The sequence below is a fragment of the Drosophila busckii genome, chromosome 2R, assembly GCF_011750605.1.
Source record: "Drosophila busckii strain San Diego stock center, stock number 13000-0081.31 chromosome 2R, ASM1175060v1, whole genome shotgun sequence".
In the NCBI taxonomy this organism is placed as follows: domain Eukaryota; kingdom Metazoa; phylum Arthropoda; class Insecta; order Diptera; family Drosophilidae; genus Drosophila; species Drosophila busckii.
The window spans coordinates 3483119-3500724 of NC_046605.1; the positions used below are offsets into that span (position 1 = coordinate 3483119).

General features: G+C 50.3%; 1 protein-coding gene across 1 annotated transcript; it reads left to right on the plus strand.

Moving 5' to 3' along the window:
• The first annotated feature begins 369 nt into the window (after positions 1-369).
• Positions 370-17482, plus strand: LOC108597210 (midasin). The gene is made up of 12 exons (XM_017983648.1): positions 370-486; positions 551-768; positions 822-1800; positions 1856-7183; positions 7242-7401; positions 7461-9268; positions 9386-15520; positions 15580-15706; positions 15764-16235; positions 16290-16395; positions 16454-17137; positions 17199-17482. The coding sequence occupies exons 1-12, from the start codon at positions 370-372 to the stop codon at positions 17376-17378; spliced, it is 16314 nt and encodes a 5437-aa protein (XP_017839137.1). The 3' UTR covers positions 17379-17482.
• The last annotated feature ends 124 nt before the right edge of the window (positions 17483-17606 follow it).

The following is a 17606-nucleotide window of genomic DNA, read 5'->3' on the forward strand; positions in this document are numbered from 1 at the left end:
TTCAGCAGTGTGCGCAACCTCACGATCGACTCACGTGAATTTGCTAATTTGTGTGAGCAACTAAAAGTAGTTGAAACAATTTCAATTGCATATGAAACCTATTATTATGCGTTTCTAATGCTCACACACTGCAATACTTACATATTTGCAATATAGTTAGCTTATTTAAGAGACCAAAACAAACGCTCTGCTGCGATACATTCACAACGAAAATGTAAACAAACGGTTTATTAGCCGCAATGTGCTTGGTATTTTTCATTACTTGCGATGCGGTCACATTTAAGCACGACCATTTGCGCTGCACGTGTTTTTAAAATTCGCATTTGTTTTTAGTGGCGGTGCTCAAGGAATGCTACAGAAATTAAAGCAATGGACGTAAATATTAACAAACTGCGACGCAGTGCACAACAACTATTGCAGCTGACTGCCAGTGAGCCACAGGATGATAATTTTCTGTTGCACGTGCAGAAATTTATTAAGAAGCAGGTGAGTTGGAGCACCCCTCATGTGAAACATGTTTAAAAAATACCCATGCGTTATTTTTTTTAAGCACTATGTGGCAAAGGATGTTGAATGCTTGTTTGAAACTCTTAGCCAGCAGCTAACAGTTCCAGCATATACGCTGCCGCTGGCCATAAGCTTTAGGGAGCAGCTGTTGTTGTTGCTAAGCATGTCGCTGCGCTGCAATGTGGCAGAGCAGGCGCACCAATATGAATTGGAGTGTGTGGCATTAGCAAAACTGTTGCAGCTGTCTGTGGATGCACAAAGGTAAGCTAAATCACTAAAATGTTAATGATTCTCATTGCGTATTTTCTATGCAGATTTGCCAAATGTTATTTTCGTCAAAAGCCCGCGCCGTTTGCGCAGCAACAAAGCGCCGCTCAAGTTCCTGTAAAGAAAAGCAAAAAGACTAAAAATGTTGGGACAAATTTGCCGCTGATTAAGTGCTGTTATCAGCTTTTAAAATGCGATGTGGCTTACTATCGGGAGTTGTGGGACTGGTCGTCTTTTCTGGAACGCTATGCGCCACAACAGACACAGGCATGTCAACTAACGCAGCTTTACTGCAATGAGGTGATGGCCTTGCTGAGTGACATGAGCGCCACCCAGCTGCATACATTCAATAGGGAAATATCTGTGTCGGTGAGGCTACAATTTGAGGCAGAGCAACAGCAGCTACTGCTGTTGCAACAAACTAGCTGCACTTACTTGCCGGATTTGAAGGAGCAAATGCTGACTGTGCAGCTGACGCAAAGCAAGCAAGCGGTAACCAATATGGAAGGTGTGCTGCTGCCAGTTTACAATCAGGAGAATCAAGAGTTTTATGCGCATAGCGATGGCTGCTACGATCGCATTGTTAAAGTGGACTCTACTATGGTGAACTTGCGTAGCATTGCCCTGGGCGTTGCAGCAGCCAAGCCAATATGCCTCTCCGGTCCGGTGGGTTGTGGAAAGACTACGCTTATAGAGTATTTGGCGCGCAAGACTGGACGCATTTGTCCTAAGCCCAAAGAACGCGAAGCACATGCAGCTGCGCTGCAGAAAGCAGCAGAGGAGGAACAGCTGTTAAAACCTAAAAAGAAATCAAAGATAGCTAAAGCAACTGCAAATAAGCGAAAGTTAAATGATGTACCCTTGGAGCAGCTGTTGGATTTGGAGAGTGAAAGTCAACTGAGTCGTCAAAATGGCTTCCTACGCATACAGCTTGGAGATCAGACGGACAGCAAAATGCTGCTAGGCCAATATCGCTGCACAGATGTGCCGGGCGAGTTTATTTGGCTGCCAGGTGTGCTGACACAGGTAAGCCACATGCAATTTATATAATTTAATAAATTGATATATATGTGACTTTTAGGCTGTTATGCATGGCTATTGGCTGTTGCTTGAGGATTTGGATGCGGCCACACAGGATACATATACCATACTAAGCAGTTTGCTGGAGCGCAATTATCTAAGCGTGCCCGGATTCAGGGATTGCGTTAAAATCGAGCCAGGCTTTCAGCTGTTTGTCACAGTGCGCACCAACAAGTCGGCAAGCAATTCCAATCGCAAATCCTTGTATGCACTGCTGGAAAAATATCTTTATACCATTAATATACTGCCGCTATCACGCAATGAGCTCTGCAAGGTCGTAAGCAGCAATTATCCCAAGCTAGCGACGGTAGCCAATCGCATTGTGGACGTATTTTTGACTTTCTCCAGTGGTGATCATGCGGCGGCGGATAATTTGCGGCAGCAGGAAAGCAACGACAAGGCAGACAATACCGAGAAGTATGTGGCGTTGCCGTTTGAGCAGCTGGCGCCGGGTAGCCTGCCGCATTCGGGCAGACTGGTGTCTACGCGTGATCTCATCAAGCTTTGTCAGCGCGCCAGTGCACAGTTCTCTGTCACCAGCGCCGAGTGCGCTTACTTTGTATTCCAACATGCTGTGGATGTTTTTTGTGCGTATATGCCCAAGACCAAGGAGCAGACGGCATTGATTACCAGCATAGGCGCCAAGTTGGGCATTATACGCTCACGCTGCGAGCATTACGCTAATGACTACAAGCCAGAGTCGGAATTCGGTGCGCAACATTTTAGAATTGGACGCGCTACATTGCCAACGAAGCCGGAGGAGGAGGAGGAGCCGCAGCAGGAGCTGCAGCTGGAGCAGAGCGCTGCCAAGCGACAAAAGCTAAGCAAGCTAACACGCAAGAGTATGTCACAGGCTAACGCCAAGCGGGTTACCTTCTCCTTTACGCGTCTGGCCAGCTGCATTCTGGAGCGCATTGCAGTCTGTGTGCATCATGCCGAGCCCGTGCTGCTAGTGGGCGAGACTGGTGTGGGCAAGACCTCTGCCGTGCAGTATCTAGCCGCACGCACTGAACACAAACTGGTGGCCATCAATATGAACAATCAGTCGGATGTGTCGGATCTTGTGGGCGGCTTTAAGCCTGTGGAGTTGAACTATGTGCTGGCGCCGCTGCGCTATGAATTCGAGCATCTGTTTAATGAAACATTCAATGCAGCCAAGAATGCGCAGTTCTTGCAAAACTTTGCAACACACTTTAACAATGGACGCCACATGGTTATCATACGCAGCATGTTGCATGTATGCGCCGGCCTGTTGCAGAAGCCGGAACATCAGTGCAGCCCGGTGCTGCCACGCTGGCAAACGTTGCGCGAGAAACTGCAGCGTTTGCAGTCACAGCTGGAGAAGAGCATCAACATAAGCTTTGCCTTCATACCCGGATCGCTGGTGCAGTGCATTAGCAATGGCGACTGGGTGCTGCTGGACGAGATCAATTTGGCTACAGCAGAGACGCTGGAATGTTTGTGCACCATTCTCGAGCCCGCTGGCTCGGTGGTGCTGCTGGAACGTGGCGACTTTATGCCGGTGAAGCGTCATCCCGACTTTCGCATCTTTGCCTGCATGAATCCCAACACAGACATAGGCAAAAAGGATTTACCCGTGGGCATACGCAATCGCTTCAGCGAATTCTTTGTGGATGAGCTTACAACCGATGCGGATCTAAGTCTGCTGGTGGGCGATTATTTGGCCAACACGGGCATACAGCGCAAAGCGGTGCACAACATAGTGCAACTGTACAAGAATCTGCGTCGTCTGGCCGAGCTGCAGCTGAACGATGGTCTGGGCAATCGTCCGGTTTACTCGCTGCGCACACTCTGCCGCAGTTTGCGCATATGCGCGCGTAATCTCTGCGGCTCCATTGAGCGTAATCTGTACGAGAGCTTTTGTCTCAGTTTTCTGACGCAGCTGGACACGGAGTCGCATCAGCTGGTGCTGCTGCTTATACGCGATGCGCTGCTAAGCAATCCCAAAGCGGTGTTGAATCAAGCGTTGCCACAGCTGGGCGAGAAGTATTTACAGTTTGAAGGCTACTGGATACAGCAGGGCGAGCTAGAGCCACAAGCATGTGAGCATTATATATTAACTGCAAGTGTGCGCAACAATCTGCAGGATCTGGCGCGTATTATATCCATAGGACAGCTGCCCATACTGCTGCAAGGACCTACAAGCGCGGGTAAGACAAGTCTCATCGACTATGTGGCACGTCGCAGTGGAAATCGCTGCCTGCGCATAAACAATCATGAGCATACGGATCTGCAGGAGTACATAGGCAGCTATGCAGCGGATGCGACGGGCAAGTTAACGTTCCGCGAGGGCGTGCTGGTGCAGGCGATGCGGCAAGGCCACTGGATTATACTGGACGAACTGAATTTGGCTTCCACGGACATTTTAGAAGCGCTCAATCGTGTGCTGGACGACAATCGTGAGCTGTATATAGCCGAGACGCAAACCTTAGTCAAGGCACATGCCAACTTTATGCTGTTTGCCACACAAAATCCGCCAGGTCTTTATGGTGGACGCAAGACGCTGTCGCGTGCGTTTAAGAATCGCTTCATTGAGCTGCACTTTGCGGACATACCACGCGCGGAGCTGGAGGTTATACTGGAGCAGCGTTGCCGCATACCCGCAAGCTATGCGCGCAAAATGGTGCAATGCATGGGGCAGTTGCAACAGCAGCGCAAACACAGCGCCAAGCAGCTGTTTACGTTGCGTGATCTGTTCCGCTGGGGCAATCGCTATACGTATGCAGATGCTGCACTGCAGCAGATCGAGCAGTACGACTGGAATCAGCATTTAGTCGAAGAGGGCTATCTAGTGCTGAGCGCCAAGGTGCGCACGCCGGAGGAGCTGCAACTCATAGAGCAAACGCTGTACAAAAACTTTCGCAAACGCTTGGACTTGCAGCTGCTCTTCGATGTGCACAGCGAGCAGCAGAGCTCCGCTGTTAGCAGCAGCATTTTGAAGGCAATACGTGAGTATGCGCCAGGTGGGGATTTGGTGTGGACACGCAATATGACGCGCATGGCTGTGCTGACGGCCAAGGCGCTGCAGTTTGATGAGCCTGTGCTGCTGGTGGGACCCACGGGCTGTGGCAAGACTAGCGTTTGCCAGTTGCTGGCGCAGATTGCGAGCAAACAGCTGCGCATACTCAACTGTCATATGCACACCGAGGGTGCGGACTTTTTGGGCGGACTGCGTCCATGTCGCGGCGAGCAGCAGCAGCAGCGTCTGTTCGAATGGGCAGATGGTCCATTGGTGTATGCCATGCTGGAGGGCTCGTACTTTATGGCTGATGAAATCTCGCTGGCGGAGGACTCTGTGCTGGAGCGACTCAATTGCATACTGGAGCCGGAACGCAGCGTGCTGCTGGCGGAGAAGGGCGGTCTGCACTCGGATGAGGACTTTGTTGTGCAGGCGCAAGCGGGTTTTCAATTCTTGGCTACTATGAATCCAGGTGGTGACTTTGGCAAGAAGGAGTTGTCGCCAGCGTTGCGCAATCGCTTTACAGAGATTTGGTGTTTGCCCTCGGATGAGCGTGAGGATTTGATAGCCATTGCGCACAACTGCATGTCACGTGCGCAGCTAAGCTACAGCAAGGACACGCAAGCGATAGCTGCTTATATGGTGGATATAGTGTTGTACATCAGACAGTGCCTGGACAAGTTCAAGTTCAGCGTGCGTGACATTTTGGCATGGGCCAACTATATGCTGAACAATGCGCAGCTAAGTTTTGCTGCTCAGGCTATATTTGGATTGGAGACTATATTCTTGGATGCGCTTGAGATGCTGCCACATGAAACGGAACAGCAGCTGGCGCAGCTTAGAGCGCGTATTATAGACTATGCAATTAAGCAAGCGGCGCTGCAGCTAAACGAGCAGTTCGATGCGGCGCAAGTTCAGCAGCAACGTGGACAGCAGCTGCGGTTGGATTCACAACACTTTGGCTTGGCGCCTTTCTTCATAGAAGTTAATGCCGCCGGCTTAAGCGTTGAGCGCAGCCAATTTCTATTTGATGCGCCCACTTCAAAGCAAAATCTGTTTAGACTGCTGTCGGCGCTGACGCTGCAGAAGCCTGTGCTGCTGGAAGGACCGCCAGGCGTGGGCAAGACCAGCATAGTGGAGAGCATGGCGCAGGCCATAGGCTATAAGCTGGTGCGCATTAATCTGTGCGAGCATACAGATCTAGCGGATTTGTTTGGCACGGATTTGCCTGCAGAGGATAATCTGCTGGAGCGCGTGCAGTCGCAGTCACAGCTGGGCAGCTTTGTTTGGCGCGATGGTCCGTTGCTGGCGGCGCTCAAATCGGAGCACACATGGATTTTGTTGGATGAATTGAATCTGGCGCCACAGTCTGTGCTTGAAGGCTTGAATGCTGTGCTGGATCATCGTGGTGAAGTGTATATACCCGAGCTAAATCGCAGCTTTCAGCTAACGCGCAGCACGCGCATCTTTGCATGCCAGAATCCGCTCAAGCAAGGCGGCGGACGCAAAGGATTGCCGCAATCGTTTCTCAATCGCTTCAACAAAGTTTATTTGCGTAGTCTGAGCACCGAGGATTTGCTGCATGTGGTCAACAGCAAGTTTGGCGCATACTTTGAGCAGCTGCAGCAGTACTTTGTGCAGCTGCCTGAGAGCTGCAGCACAGTGAATCTGTTTGAGCTGCATGCCAAGCGACCAGAGCTCAGCGCGGAGTTTGAAAGCTTTGACTTGGCTGCGCGTTTAGTGCGCTTCAGCCAGCAGCTGGAGCAAGGCGTGGCCAGCATGCAATTTGGCTACAAGGGTGGACCCTTTGAGTTTAATTTGCGTGACATACTGCGCTGGTGTGAGCTGCTGCAGCATGAAGCCACAGGCTTTATACCAGGACCAACTAGCTTAAACTTTCATGTGGCCTTTAACAATTTCCTGCTAACGCTTTACGAGCGCATGCAGCTGGTTTACTATCAACGCATGCGTTGCACTTCGGACAAGTTGTACATACGTCAAGCCTTTGCACAAGTTTTCAGCTGCCAGGCGGAGCAGCTGCAGCAGCTGGCTGAGGATGTGTCACTCTATTGGACAGCGGACAATGTTTACTTAAACGATGTTGTGCTGCCACGCGTTAGCTTGCAACAGCAACAGTTGCAACAGCAGCAATCCTCACCACTGTTGCTTGCGACGCAGCGGCAGCAACTCAAGCATATTGTGGAAACAGTGCACATGGAGAAACCTTTGCTGCTCTGCGGCGCCACAGACAGCGGCAAGACCAAGCTCATCGATGCGCTCTGCGTGCTGTCGAATCAAGTTTGCAATACGGACACCATTGATGACTCAGTCACAGGCAGTTTTCAGCAGGTGAGTTGCCCAGCTTCTTTTATGGTTTAATCTCTACTTATTTTTGTTTGTTACACAGATTGATTTGAATCGCCATTTGGAGCAAATTTACAAGCAGGCGGAGTTGTTGATCTTTGGTGTAGCGCAGCAAACTTTTTTAACGCAACATGCGCCGCAGTTTGTGCAACAATTGTGGCATGCTTGGAGCAAGTACAATCAGCTGGCGCGCTTAAGCACAAGTATATAAATTATAATACAATTTAATTGCATATAATTAACATTTACCTATTTCTTGCAGACTTGCAGCAACATACAGTGGCACAGGAGCTGAAGCTGTTTGAGCAGCGCTTAAGCGCTTTGGCCAACATTATAACGCAGCTGCAACAGTTGCCGGAAGAATGCTGCACTGACGCTTGCGCGCAGCTGCCACAACTGGAGGCAAAGCTGCTGCTGTTGCAAGCGTACATCAAGTCGGCGGATTCATTGAACACAGGCGGCAGCTTTGAATGGGTGGATTCGAATATTGTAAGCGCACTGAAGAGCGGACAATATGTGCTGCTGGAGCATGTGAATCTTTGCTCGGCAGCAGTGCTGGACAGACTGAATCCAGTGTTTGAGCCCAATGGCAGTTTGCTTATAGCGGAGAAGGGCATGGGCACGCAGGCGCAGGGCGTGGAGCTGGTGCGGCAAGCGCCAGGATTTCGCGCCTTTCTTACCATTGATCCCAAGCATGGCGAACTGTCGCGCGCTATGCGCAATCGTTGCGTAGAGTTGAGTCTAAGCGATGCGGAGTACAGCGTGGATGATATGCGCGCGCTGTTGCATGAACAGGGCGTGTTGCAGCTAAGCGCCATCGACTGTTTGTTGCAAATACATGAGCACATACGCGGCTTGAGCGAGTTGCATGCGCATTCCATATCGCAGCTGCTGCAATGTGCGGCATTGAGCGTGGGCTACAGACGCATTGGCTATGAGTGGCAACGCGCTATCTATGTGGCAGCTATGGAGGTTTATGTGTATGCAGCAAGCGTGGATTTGCTAGGATTTGGACTCGCCTACTATCAAAATAAACTGCGTGAACTGGTGTTGCAACATACACAAAACTTTGAGGAGCAGCAACAGCAGCTGGATCTAAGCGCAGTTGTGCTTAGAACAAATGAACTGAATGAGCTGACGCTGATAAAGCTGCAAGCAGCGCCACTAACTGCGCTGTTGCAAGCTGTGCATGAAGTGCCGCAGCAACTGTTGACGCAGCTATGTCAAGGCATGGCCGAGCTGCAATTAGCTGAGCTCAACTTGCCGCAGCTGCTGCGTTATTTTGTTTACATGCTGTATGAATCGTGCAGCCAGCAGGACTTGCAACTGCGTCAGCTTTATATGCAACAACTGCTGCACGCGCAGCCTGAGCTGCTGTCGCTGTCGCAGCAACTTTATACGTATCTACAGCAGCAACTGCAGTCCGATGACTTAAGCGACTTGCCCTGGCAACGTTTGTTGCTGCCGCGTTTGCGTGACTATGCGCTGCAACCTGCCACAGCTGCAGCTCAGCAGCGCTGCTTAAGCTTAAGCGCTAGCTTATGGACACGCTTGCTGCTCGGCAACTTGCCACAACCGCTGGCCAATCAAAAACTTGCCACCATGTCGCTGCTGGATTATTCGCAAGCGCTGCCACTCGGCAAAGTGTCAGACAAACATAGCAACGTTTTCTTGTTGCACTTAGCTGAACTGTTGCAACAACTGTTGCACTTGCTGCAGCATGATTTGGCTGCTTGCCACTTGACACTTGAAGCATATGCGCAACTTTTTACGCAACTGCTTTGGTTCAATCGGCTGCTGTTGGTGGCGCAACAGCCGCTGCTGCTGCACAATGAGTTCAACGTGCAGTTGCAACACACGCTGCTGTTGCACTTCCGCTGGCTGCAAAAACATTTGCTTAAAGCCTTGCAGCCGCACTGGCCGCAGCTGCTGCAGACGCATCCACAGCTCAGTGAGTGCTTGCAACAAATGCAAGTCTATGTGCAACACTCTAAGCCGCCTACAAATCAAAGCAGCAAGTTGTACGCCAAGAACTTTACGCTGTTCCAACCCAACTACTTGGAGGAGCAGGTGAGTTATTAAACAAAAAATAGAGTTAATAATTTAATTTAAACTTGACTCGCTTAATTTTACTTTAATCTTTTGTGCTGCTTGCTGCTTGTATTAATTTGATTTTGTTGCTTACAGATAACGCTGCATGAGCAGCTGGCGCAGTTAGAGAAGCTGCTGCAGTTGGTGCCGCAGTATGGCAACATGGAGCGGCAGCTGTGGCAGCAAAAGTGGCTGGCGTTGCACAGCGATGCGGCGCACAAGTGGCGCGCGTATCAGCGTCAAAACAGCGCGGCGCTTAAGCTGGGCAAGTTCGAGCTGCCCACAGCAGTGAGCAGCAAAGAGTTGCTCGAGTTGTTGCAACAACTGCAGCTGCAGCTTAAGCAGGCAGAGCAGCCTATGGAAATGGAAATGCAATTGAAATTGGATTTGAATGAAATCAAGGAAAAGTTAGCTGAGCCCAAGGCGGAGGATGCAGAGCAGCAGCAGCAGCCCGAGCTGCGTAGCTATCAATTGTTGCTGCCAGCGTTGCGTGAATACTTTATGCAGCGTGTGGTAAGCGCAAGCTTGCAACAGCCGCAGCAGCAAGTAAATGAGCTTTATAGCGAGCAGCTGTTGACGCTCAATGCGCCGCTGTGGCAATGCTTGAATACGCTGCAGCACAGCGGCCATGAGCGCATAATGACAGCTTGCCACATGTTGCAGGCAGAGCCAGAACTGCAGCAGCTAAGTGGCAGCAGCTGCTACAAAACGTTGCGCAGCTACGAGCGGCAATATCGTGCCGCATGGCAAGCTTATCAATTGGACAACTTGGCGGTGCGTTTGGACTGCGCGCAGCTGCCACAAACGGCGGCACTGGAGCTGAGCTGTGTTTACAGTTATCAAGGCGCAGCGCTAACAAATACGCTGCTGTCGCTGCTGTGTCAAGGCAATGGACAGCTGCGACGCGTGCCACTTGGCGAGCTGCAGGAATGGACACAAAGCTTGCAGCAGTCGCGTCAGCTGCTGTGGCAGAATGCAGCGCTGCTGTGTGGCAAGCATAGTCTGCAGCACAATGCTAAGGAATGCTTGCAACGCAGTGGCAAGCAGCTGCTGCGTGAGTTGCAGCTAATAGGCGTGCCACAAACACAGCAAACAATGGTGCAGGCGCTGGAGCAAGTGTTGCAAGCAGAAAGCGCGCAGGAGTTGCAACAATGCTTTGATGCTGCTTTGGGGCACATGCTGCTTGGCTGCCTGGAGTTGCAGCTGCTGTGCCAAGCGCCGCTTATTGACCCCGTGGAGAAGCAACGACTGCGGCAACTTTATTTGAGCGAGGACATAACAAATTTGCAACATTTGCTGAGCGTATACGAGTTTATGCAGCTAATGTTGCACTATAAACATTATGGACATGATATATATGCGCAGCTGCAGCAGCAACGCAGCGCGCTGTTGCAACAACAACAGCAGCAGCAACAACAACTGGCGTTGCGACCAGCTGAGGCACACACTTATAATCAGCTTGCCACACAGCTGCGACACTTTTTGCTAAGCAACTGCCAAAGCGCGCAGCTGTGGCAACTTTGTGTGGCAGTGCAACAGCATTGGCAACACTTTACAGCAACTGAGGCAGCAACTGAAGCACAACGCGTCAGCTGCCTGGAGCTGCTGCAGAAGCTGCAACTTTGGCTAGCAAATGCGCAACGCTTTCAGCAACACACACTTGCAACATATGAGGCTTATTTCCAGGACTTGCTGCAGCCTGTCAAATGCGCGCTGCAGCAGCTGCGCTTTGGTCTGGAGCAACTCAAGACTGTGTTTACGCGCGTGTTGCAAGCAGGCAGCGTGCAGCAAGCACAAGCAGTGCAAAGCGAACTGGTGCAGCTGCTTGCATATCCAACGTTGCAGGAATTTAAGCTGCAGAAGCAGCAGCTGCAGCAATTGCTAATGCCGCTGCCACATGCCGATGCAGCGTACTATGAACTGCTGCTAAGCAAGCTAAACGAACTGCATTTGTTTATAGCCAGCAGTGGCACGCAGCTGAATGAAGCAAACTTCAGCGCCTATGATGAGGCATTGTCGCTGTGTCAGCAAAGCTGGCAGCAGCAGCAGCAACGCAAGCAGCAGCAGCAAGCAGAGGAAGAATCGCTGTACAAAACTAAAACTTTAGGTGGAGTGGAAAGCGAGGAGCAAATGGAGCTGCGTGAGTTGCAACAATATTTTCCAACACAGCTCGAAGGTGACTTTGCAGAGTTTCTGGATGAGCAACTGTTGCAGCAGCTGCGAGAGCGACGACAGCAGCTACAAAATGCCAAAACAGCTGATCTAATGAATGAAGTGCAATATGCGGAGCTAGTGCGCAACTTCCTGCAGCTAATGCTGCAACATAGTGAGGTATATTATGAGCAGTCAGCGCAGCAGCAGCAGCAGCAACTAGAATGGCTGTCGCCGTACGCAACGCGACTGCAGCTGTTTGTGCAACTGCAGCAGCATTATAAGCAAGCGCTGGGCGAGCAGCTGGATGAGCAGCTATACAATGCGCTAGCGCTAAGCTTGAATATGCAGCAACAGCAGCTGCAACTAGATGCAGCTACGTGTGCAGTTTACGATTATTATAAAGACGCCAACATAGCTGAGGCAAGCGGCTGTTTGGGCGTGCTGCAGCGCATTGAGCAGCGCGTGTTGGAGCAACTGGCGCTTTATCCGGAGCATGCAGGACTTGCCGACATACGTGTGATCATACAACGCATACGCAAGCTGCCCGCCAATGCAAGTCTGGTGCGTTATAACACAGGCTGCCAGTTGCTGCGGCAAAAGGTGTCGCTGTGGAATGAGCTGGCGCACAGTCAGAACAATCTGCAGGCAGAGGAGCTGGAGCTGGCGAGCTTTGTGCAGCGCTGGACCAAACTGGAGCTGCAGCATTGGCGCAGCTGCTTGCAGCAAGTTGCCAAGCAGTGTCAGCAGCACGCCTATCGCTATTGGTTCTACATCTACGAGCTGCTGCAAGCGCCTGCGCTGGATGTGCCACAAACAGTCAAAAGCTTGCGTCAATTTGTTGAAACTGCCAACTTTGGTGACTTTGAGCTGCGTCTGCAGCTGCTGCACGCCTTTGAGCTGTATTTGCACAACAAGCAGCGTCTCGACAGCGCAGCAGCAGCGCAGTCTGCAGCACTCATAGCAGCGCTGCATAATTTGCAAGCTTATTTTGCACAATTCAGACTGGAGCTGCAGGCGCTGACAAAAACACGCCGCGCGCCACTGGAAAAGAAACTGCGCGAGTTTGTTAAAATACAAAGTTACAACAAGGATTTAAGCTACTTTAGCATGCGTCACAATGTTGCAAGTGTGCATCGACAGCTGCACAAGTTTCTCAAAGAATATCGCTTGCAACTGGAGCTGCCCATAACCGAACTGCTGCAACCCAAAGATGCCACCGTTAAGGACTACAGCATGTTGCAGCCTGCCAAGCGCGCTTATAGCTTAGCTGACGCGCTGTTTATGCTGGCGCCACAAGGCTACTTGCCGCTGCTGCAGGTGCCACAAACGCTGCCGCTGCTGCAGCGTCTGGGCAAACATTTTCATACTGCGCGTCAGTTGGTGCAGCAAACGCTTGCAAGCTGCAACTACAATCAGCTGATTGAAGCGCTGCAGCAGCTGCTGCATGCGCAGCTGGAACGCTGCCACACGCTGCGCAGCTTGCAAGTGGAACGCAGCAAGCCACGCCCACAGCAGCTGTTGCAGGCCAAACAAATATTGCAACAAAAGCGCAAAGCTCTAACGGATTTGTTTAAGTTACTCGCCAAACTGGGCGTAAGCTATAGATCTGGACTGCTCGAGTTGTCGCTGCGCAGCGACTTGGCGCACTTGCAACAAACGCCTTGCTGCTTGGCCAGTCTACAGCCGCCGCTGCCACATGCTGCAGCTGCCACCACAGCAGCGTCCAGCGAGCTTTACTACATGAAGTGCGTGTTCAAGCTGCAGCTGCTGCAGCAAATAATGCTGACGCCGCTCAGCGAACTGGGACCGCCCAACATTGAACGCTTGAAGGGCAATGCCGTCGATCTATTTCTGCAAGTGCAACAGCAGCGCCAGGAACTATGCGAGGCAAGCAAGCAAAGCTACGAGCTGCGTGGCGCGCTGCAGCAGCTGCAACAAGTTGCTGTATTGCATGCTGATGAGCAATCGCCGCGCAGCTACGCTTGCCACAGCGAGCGACTGCAGCAGCTGCAACAACAACTAAGTCAGCTGCAGTACGTGTTGCAACAATGGCAACTGCTGCTGAATTGTGCGCCTGCCACAGCGGCTACAATTACCGCTGACAATGCGCTGTTGCATGCCATAACACTGCCGCTGCCACAGCTGCAGTCAACAAGCTCGCAGCTTTTGGCAAGCGTGCAACAATTGCTGCTGCAGCTGCAGCAACAGCGTCAAGTTGCCTTCTTAAGCCACAAACAGTTGCAACAATATGAACAACGCTTTGCAACGCACGTGCAACAGTTGCAGCAATTGTTGCAGCTGCTTAGCTTGCCACAAGGCGAGTACATGCCGCTAGCGCAGCCGCTGCTGCAGCTGTTGCAAGCGCTGCAAGTGTCGGCGCCAAGCAGCAACAGCTTAGCGGAGCCTGTGGACTTGCAACAAGTGGAGCTGGAACTGGGCAACATTGCACACTTAACGCTGCTGGCGTTGCAAAAGATCTACAAGCAACATTCTGCCACAGCTGCCACAGACGCAGCCACTGCGCCACAAGAGGATGAAGATGCGGACGACATAAAGGAGCAGCACTTGAAGCAACATCTAAGTCAACAGCTTAGCAGCGACTGGCAGCAGTTGCAGCTGCCACAGCTGTTGCACAAGCTTACGCACGTGTTGCTATTGCTGCAACATGCTGAGCCGAGCGTGCAACATTCGCTTTGCCTGCGTCGTGCCGCCGCCTTGTTGCCCATACTGCAACAATATCGTTTGCTTTCGGATTATTTGCTGCTGCAGCAGCTGGGCACGCATAGCATGTGCTCCAAAATGCTGTGCATCATGCTCACCGCCTTTGTGGAGATAGGCAGCAAAGGCTTCTGTGTGCCACCGGATTTAATGCAAGATGAGCAGCAGGAGAAGCAGGACTCCAAGCAGGGTGAAGGCTTTGGGCTGGAGGACGGCACTGGTGATCAAGATGCATCGGATAAAATCGAGTCAGAGGATCAGCTAGATGATGCCAAGCGTCCGGAGGATCGACAAGATGAGGGCGAGAAAGAGCAGCCCGACTGCAAAGAAGAAAAGGGCATAGAGCTGAGTGAAGATTTTGAAGGCAAAATGCAGGATTTGGATAAGCCCGAGGATGATGACAGCGCTGAATCCGAAGAAGAGGACGAGGAGCTGAATAAGGAAATGGGTGAAACAGAGGAGGGCGCCGATAAGCTGGATGAACAGATTTGGGGCGATGATGAGGAGCAGCCAGAGGAGCAAGAGGAGCCAGAGCTCAATGAAGAGGATCAGGGCAAAGGCAGCAAGGATGAAAAGGATGATCACAATGACTTGGACACCAAAAACGATGCAGCCAAAGAAGATGGCAAAGATGAGCATGAAAAGGATGGACTCGATGCCACCAATGAGCAGAGCAACGACAAGGACAAGCGCAAGGAGCAAGCGCAAGATATAGATGATATGAAAGACCAAGAGCAGGATGAGGAGCAAACCAATGCCATGCACAATGAGCTGGAGGAGCCGCCAGAGCCCGAGGAAATGGATTTGGGTGAGATGAACATGGATGAGGGACACGACAATGAGCGAGAGGAGGGCAATGAAGAAAATCCATTTGACATTGATGCCATGAAAGAGCAAATGCAGCCAGCTGAGGAGCAAGAGGATGAAACTGATGAGCAGCCAGGCGAAGAGGACAAAGATAAGGACAAAGGCGATGATTCGGCTGACAGTGAATCCGAGGCCGAGGACGCTGGCACAGAGCAAAATCTCAAAGAGAATGGTGAAGCTGAAGAAGAAGAAACAAAGCCAGAGGATGAGGAAGAAGCGGACACACAAAGGCGCGGTGATTTGGATAAAGAGGCAGAGCCTGAAAGCGAAGAAACTGCCGCTGAGCCACGCGAGGAAAAGCCAGAGCAACATGCGCAGTCCAAAGATAAGTCCAGCAAGGAAGAGAATGTGCAATCTGTGCCCAACACCGAGCAGAACAGCTCAGCAGATCAAGTGCAGCAAGAGCAGGAAGAGGATGTCAAACAGGAACAAAAGCTGGATGAGCAAGAGACAGGCGAGGAAAAGGATGGCGTTGGACAGGCTGAAAATGATGTAGAAACACTTGAGAAGCAAATGTAGATTTGTATATTAATTTATTTTTTTTATAACAGACCAACGATGGTGGCCATCAGGGCATAGCAGAGACCAAGGAAACCGTGACGCAAGAGGAGCGCAAGAATGAAAAGCAAACGCAGGAAAAACGCAAACAAGGACGCACCAATGAAGAGCGCACGCTGGGTAAGTTACTCATATAATTCAGTTTTAAACATGGCTAACATTTGGGACTTAATGCAGGCGAAGCGGAGCAGCATAAACTAAAGCAGCTGAAGACCATTGAGCAGTTGAAGCAGCAGGCAGACAATGATAAGGAAGAGCAACAACAAGAGCAGCCAACACCAGATGCGGAAGCAGAAGAATATCAGCATGTCAAGGAGCCCAAGAACAGCGACAAAACTACGCTGGATAATGCCACCGAGGAGCAGTCTAAGCAAATACAGCATCAAGAGGAGGAGCAAGCTAAGGATGAGCAGAATGCTGAAGCGGATGCTGCTGAAGAGCTGCAAGACAACGAAGAGGCGCCAGCACAGGAGCAAACAGAACTGGAGCAAATGAGTGCTGAAAAGACAGAACAAAAGAGCGACAAACCCTCGAAAACAGAACAAGCCAAGACAGAGCGTTTGGAAACGCCGCAGGAAATGGAAATCGAGGGTGAATTGATTACCACAATGACTGTGCCACGCAGTGCGGAGACTACAGCGCATAGCAAGTAAGTTACGCTGCATAAAGCATTTAAATATATATTAATTTTTAATTTACAAAGCACGGAGTTGTTGCTGGATCAAAGCACGCAAGCTCAGGAGCTCAGCACAGCGGAGGAACTGCAGCTGCGTCAGCTGTATCAACAACAGCTAAGCGGCGCCAAGGGCGTAAGTTATTTGCATAAACAATTAGTACAACTTAAGCTAAACTTTATACACTTTGCAGTCATTACCGCAGCATGAAGACTACGAAAGCTGGGCCAGCATTTCACATCGCATGACACAAAATGCGCGTGAGCTTTGCGAGCAGCTGCGTCTCATTTTGGAGCCTACCAAATGCACTCGGCTGAAGGGCGACTATCGCACTGGGCGTCGCATCAATATGAAAAAAATCATACCCTACATCGCTTCGCAGTTCCGCAAGGATAAGATTTGGCTGCGACGCACAAAGCCCGCACAGCGTGACTACAAAATTACCATTGCCATTGATGACTCCAAGTCCATGCATCATAACAACTCCAAGACACTCACGCTGGAGGCCATTTCGCTGGTTTCGCAAGCGCTAACGCTGCTGGAAAGCGGACGCCTGAGCATTGTGTCCTTTGGCGAAGCGCCACAGCTTATACTCAATCACACAGAGCAGTTCGATGGACCGCGTTTGGTTAGCGGCTTGAATTTCGCGCAGGATAAAACCAAAATTGCGGGTCTACTTGACTTTATACGCACTGTCAACACCGAGGAAAGCGGCCTCGCTGGCGACAACAGTCTCTTTGAGAATTTGCTGCTCATTTTGAGCGATGGACGCAATATATTCAGCGAGGGCAATCAAAAGGTGAAGAATGCCATTAAGCTGGCGAGACTACAACGCATATTCCTTGTTTATATCATCATAGATAATCCAGAGAATAAGGTACGCACGGCTTTTTAATTTAATGAGTACAATTTTTAATTTAATTGTGTACTTTTTGCAGAATTCCATACTTGACGTACAACATGTTGAAGTGAACGCAGACGGTTCCGTCAAAATCAACAACTACTTGGATAGTTTTCCTTTTCCCTACTACGTTATAGTACGCGACTTGAATCAATTGCCGCTGGTGCTAAGCGAGGCTATGCGTCAGTGGTTTGAATTGGTTAATAGTGAACAGTAGTCTAGTTTGTTTATAACTATAGACAATCGCTTTAAATAGCATTAGTTTTAAGCACAAAGTGTTACAATGCAACTATGTATATTTTTGATATGTATATATAAATATATCAGCTGTATATATCTTACAAAAATCCAACTGTTTCTTTTTTTTTTCGATCAGATATTTTATTTTTTGCTTTATAAAAGTAAAAAAGATAGATTTTGTTTTTATTAATTTGCATATTTTTAA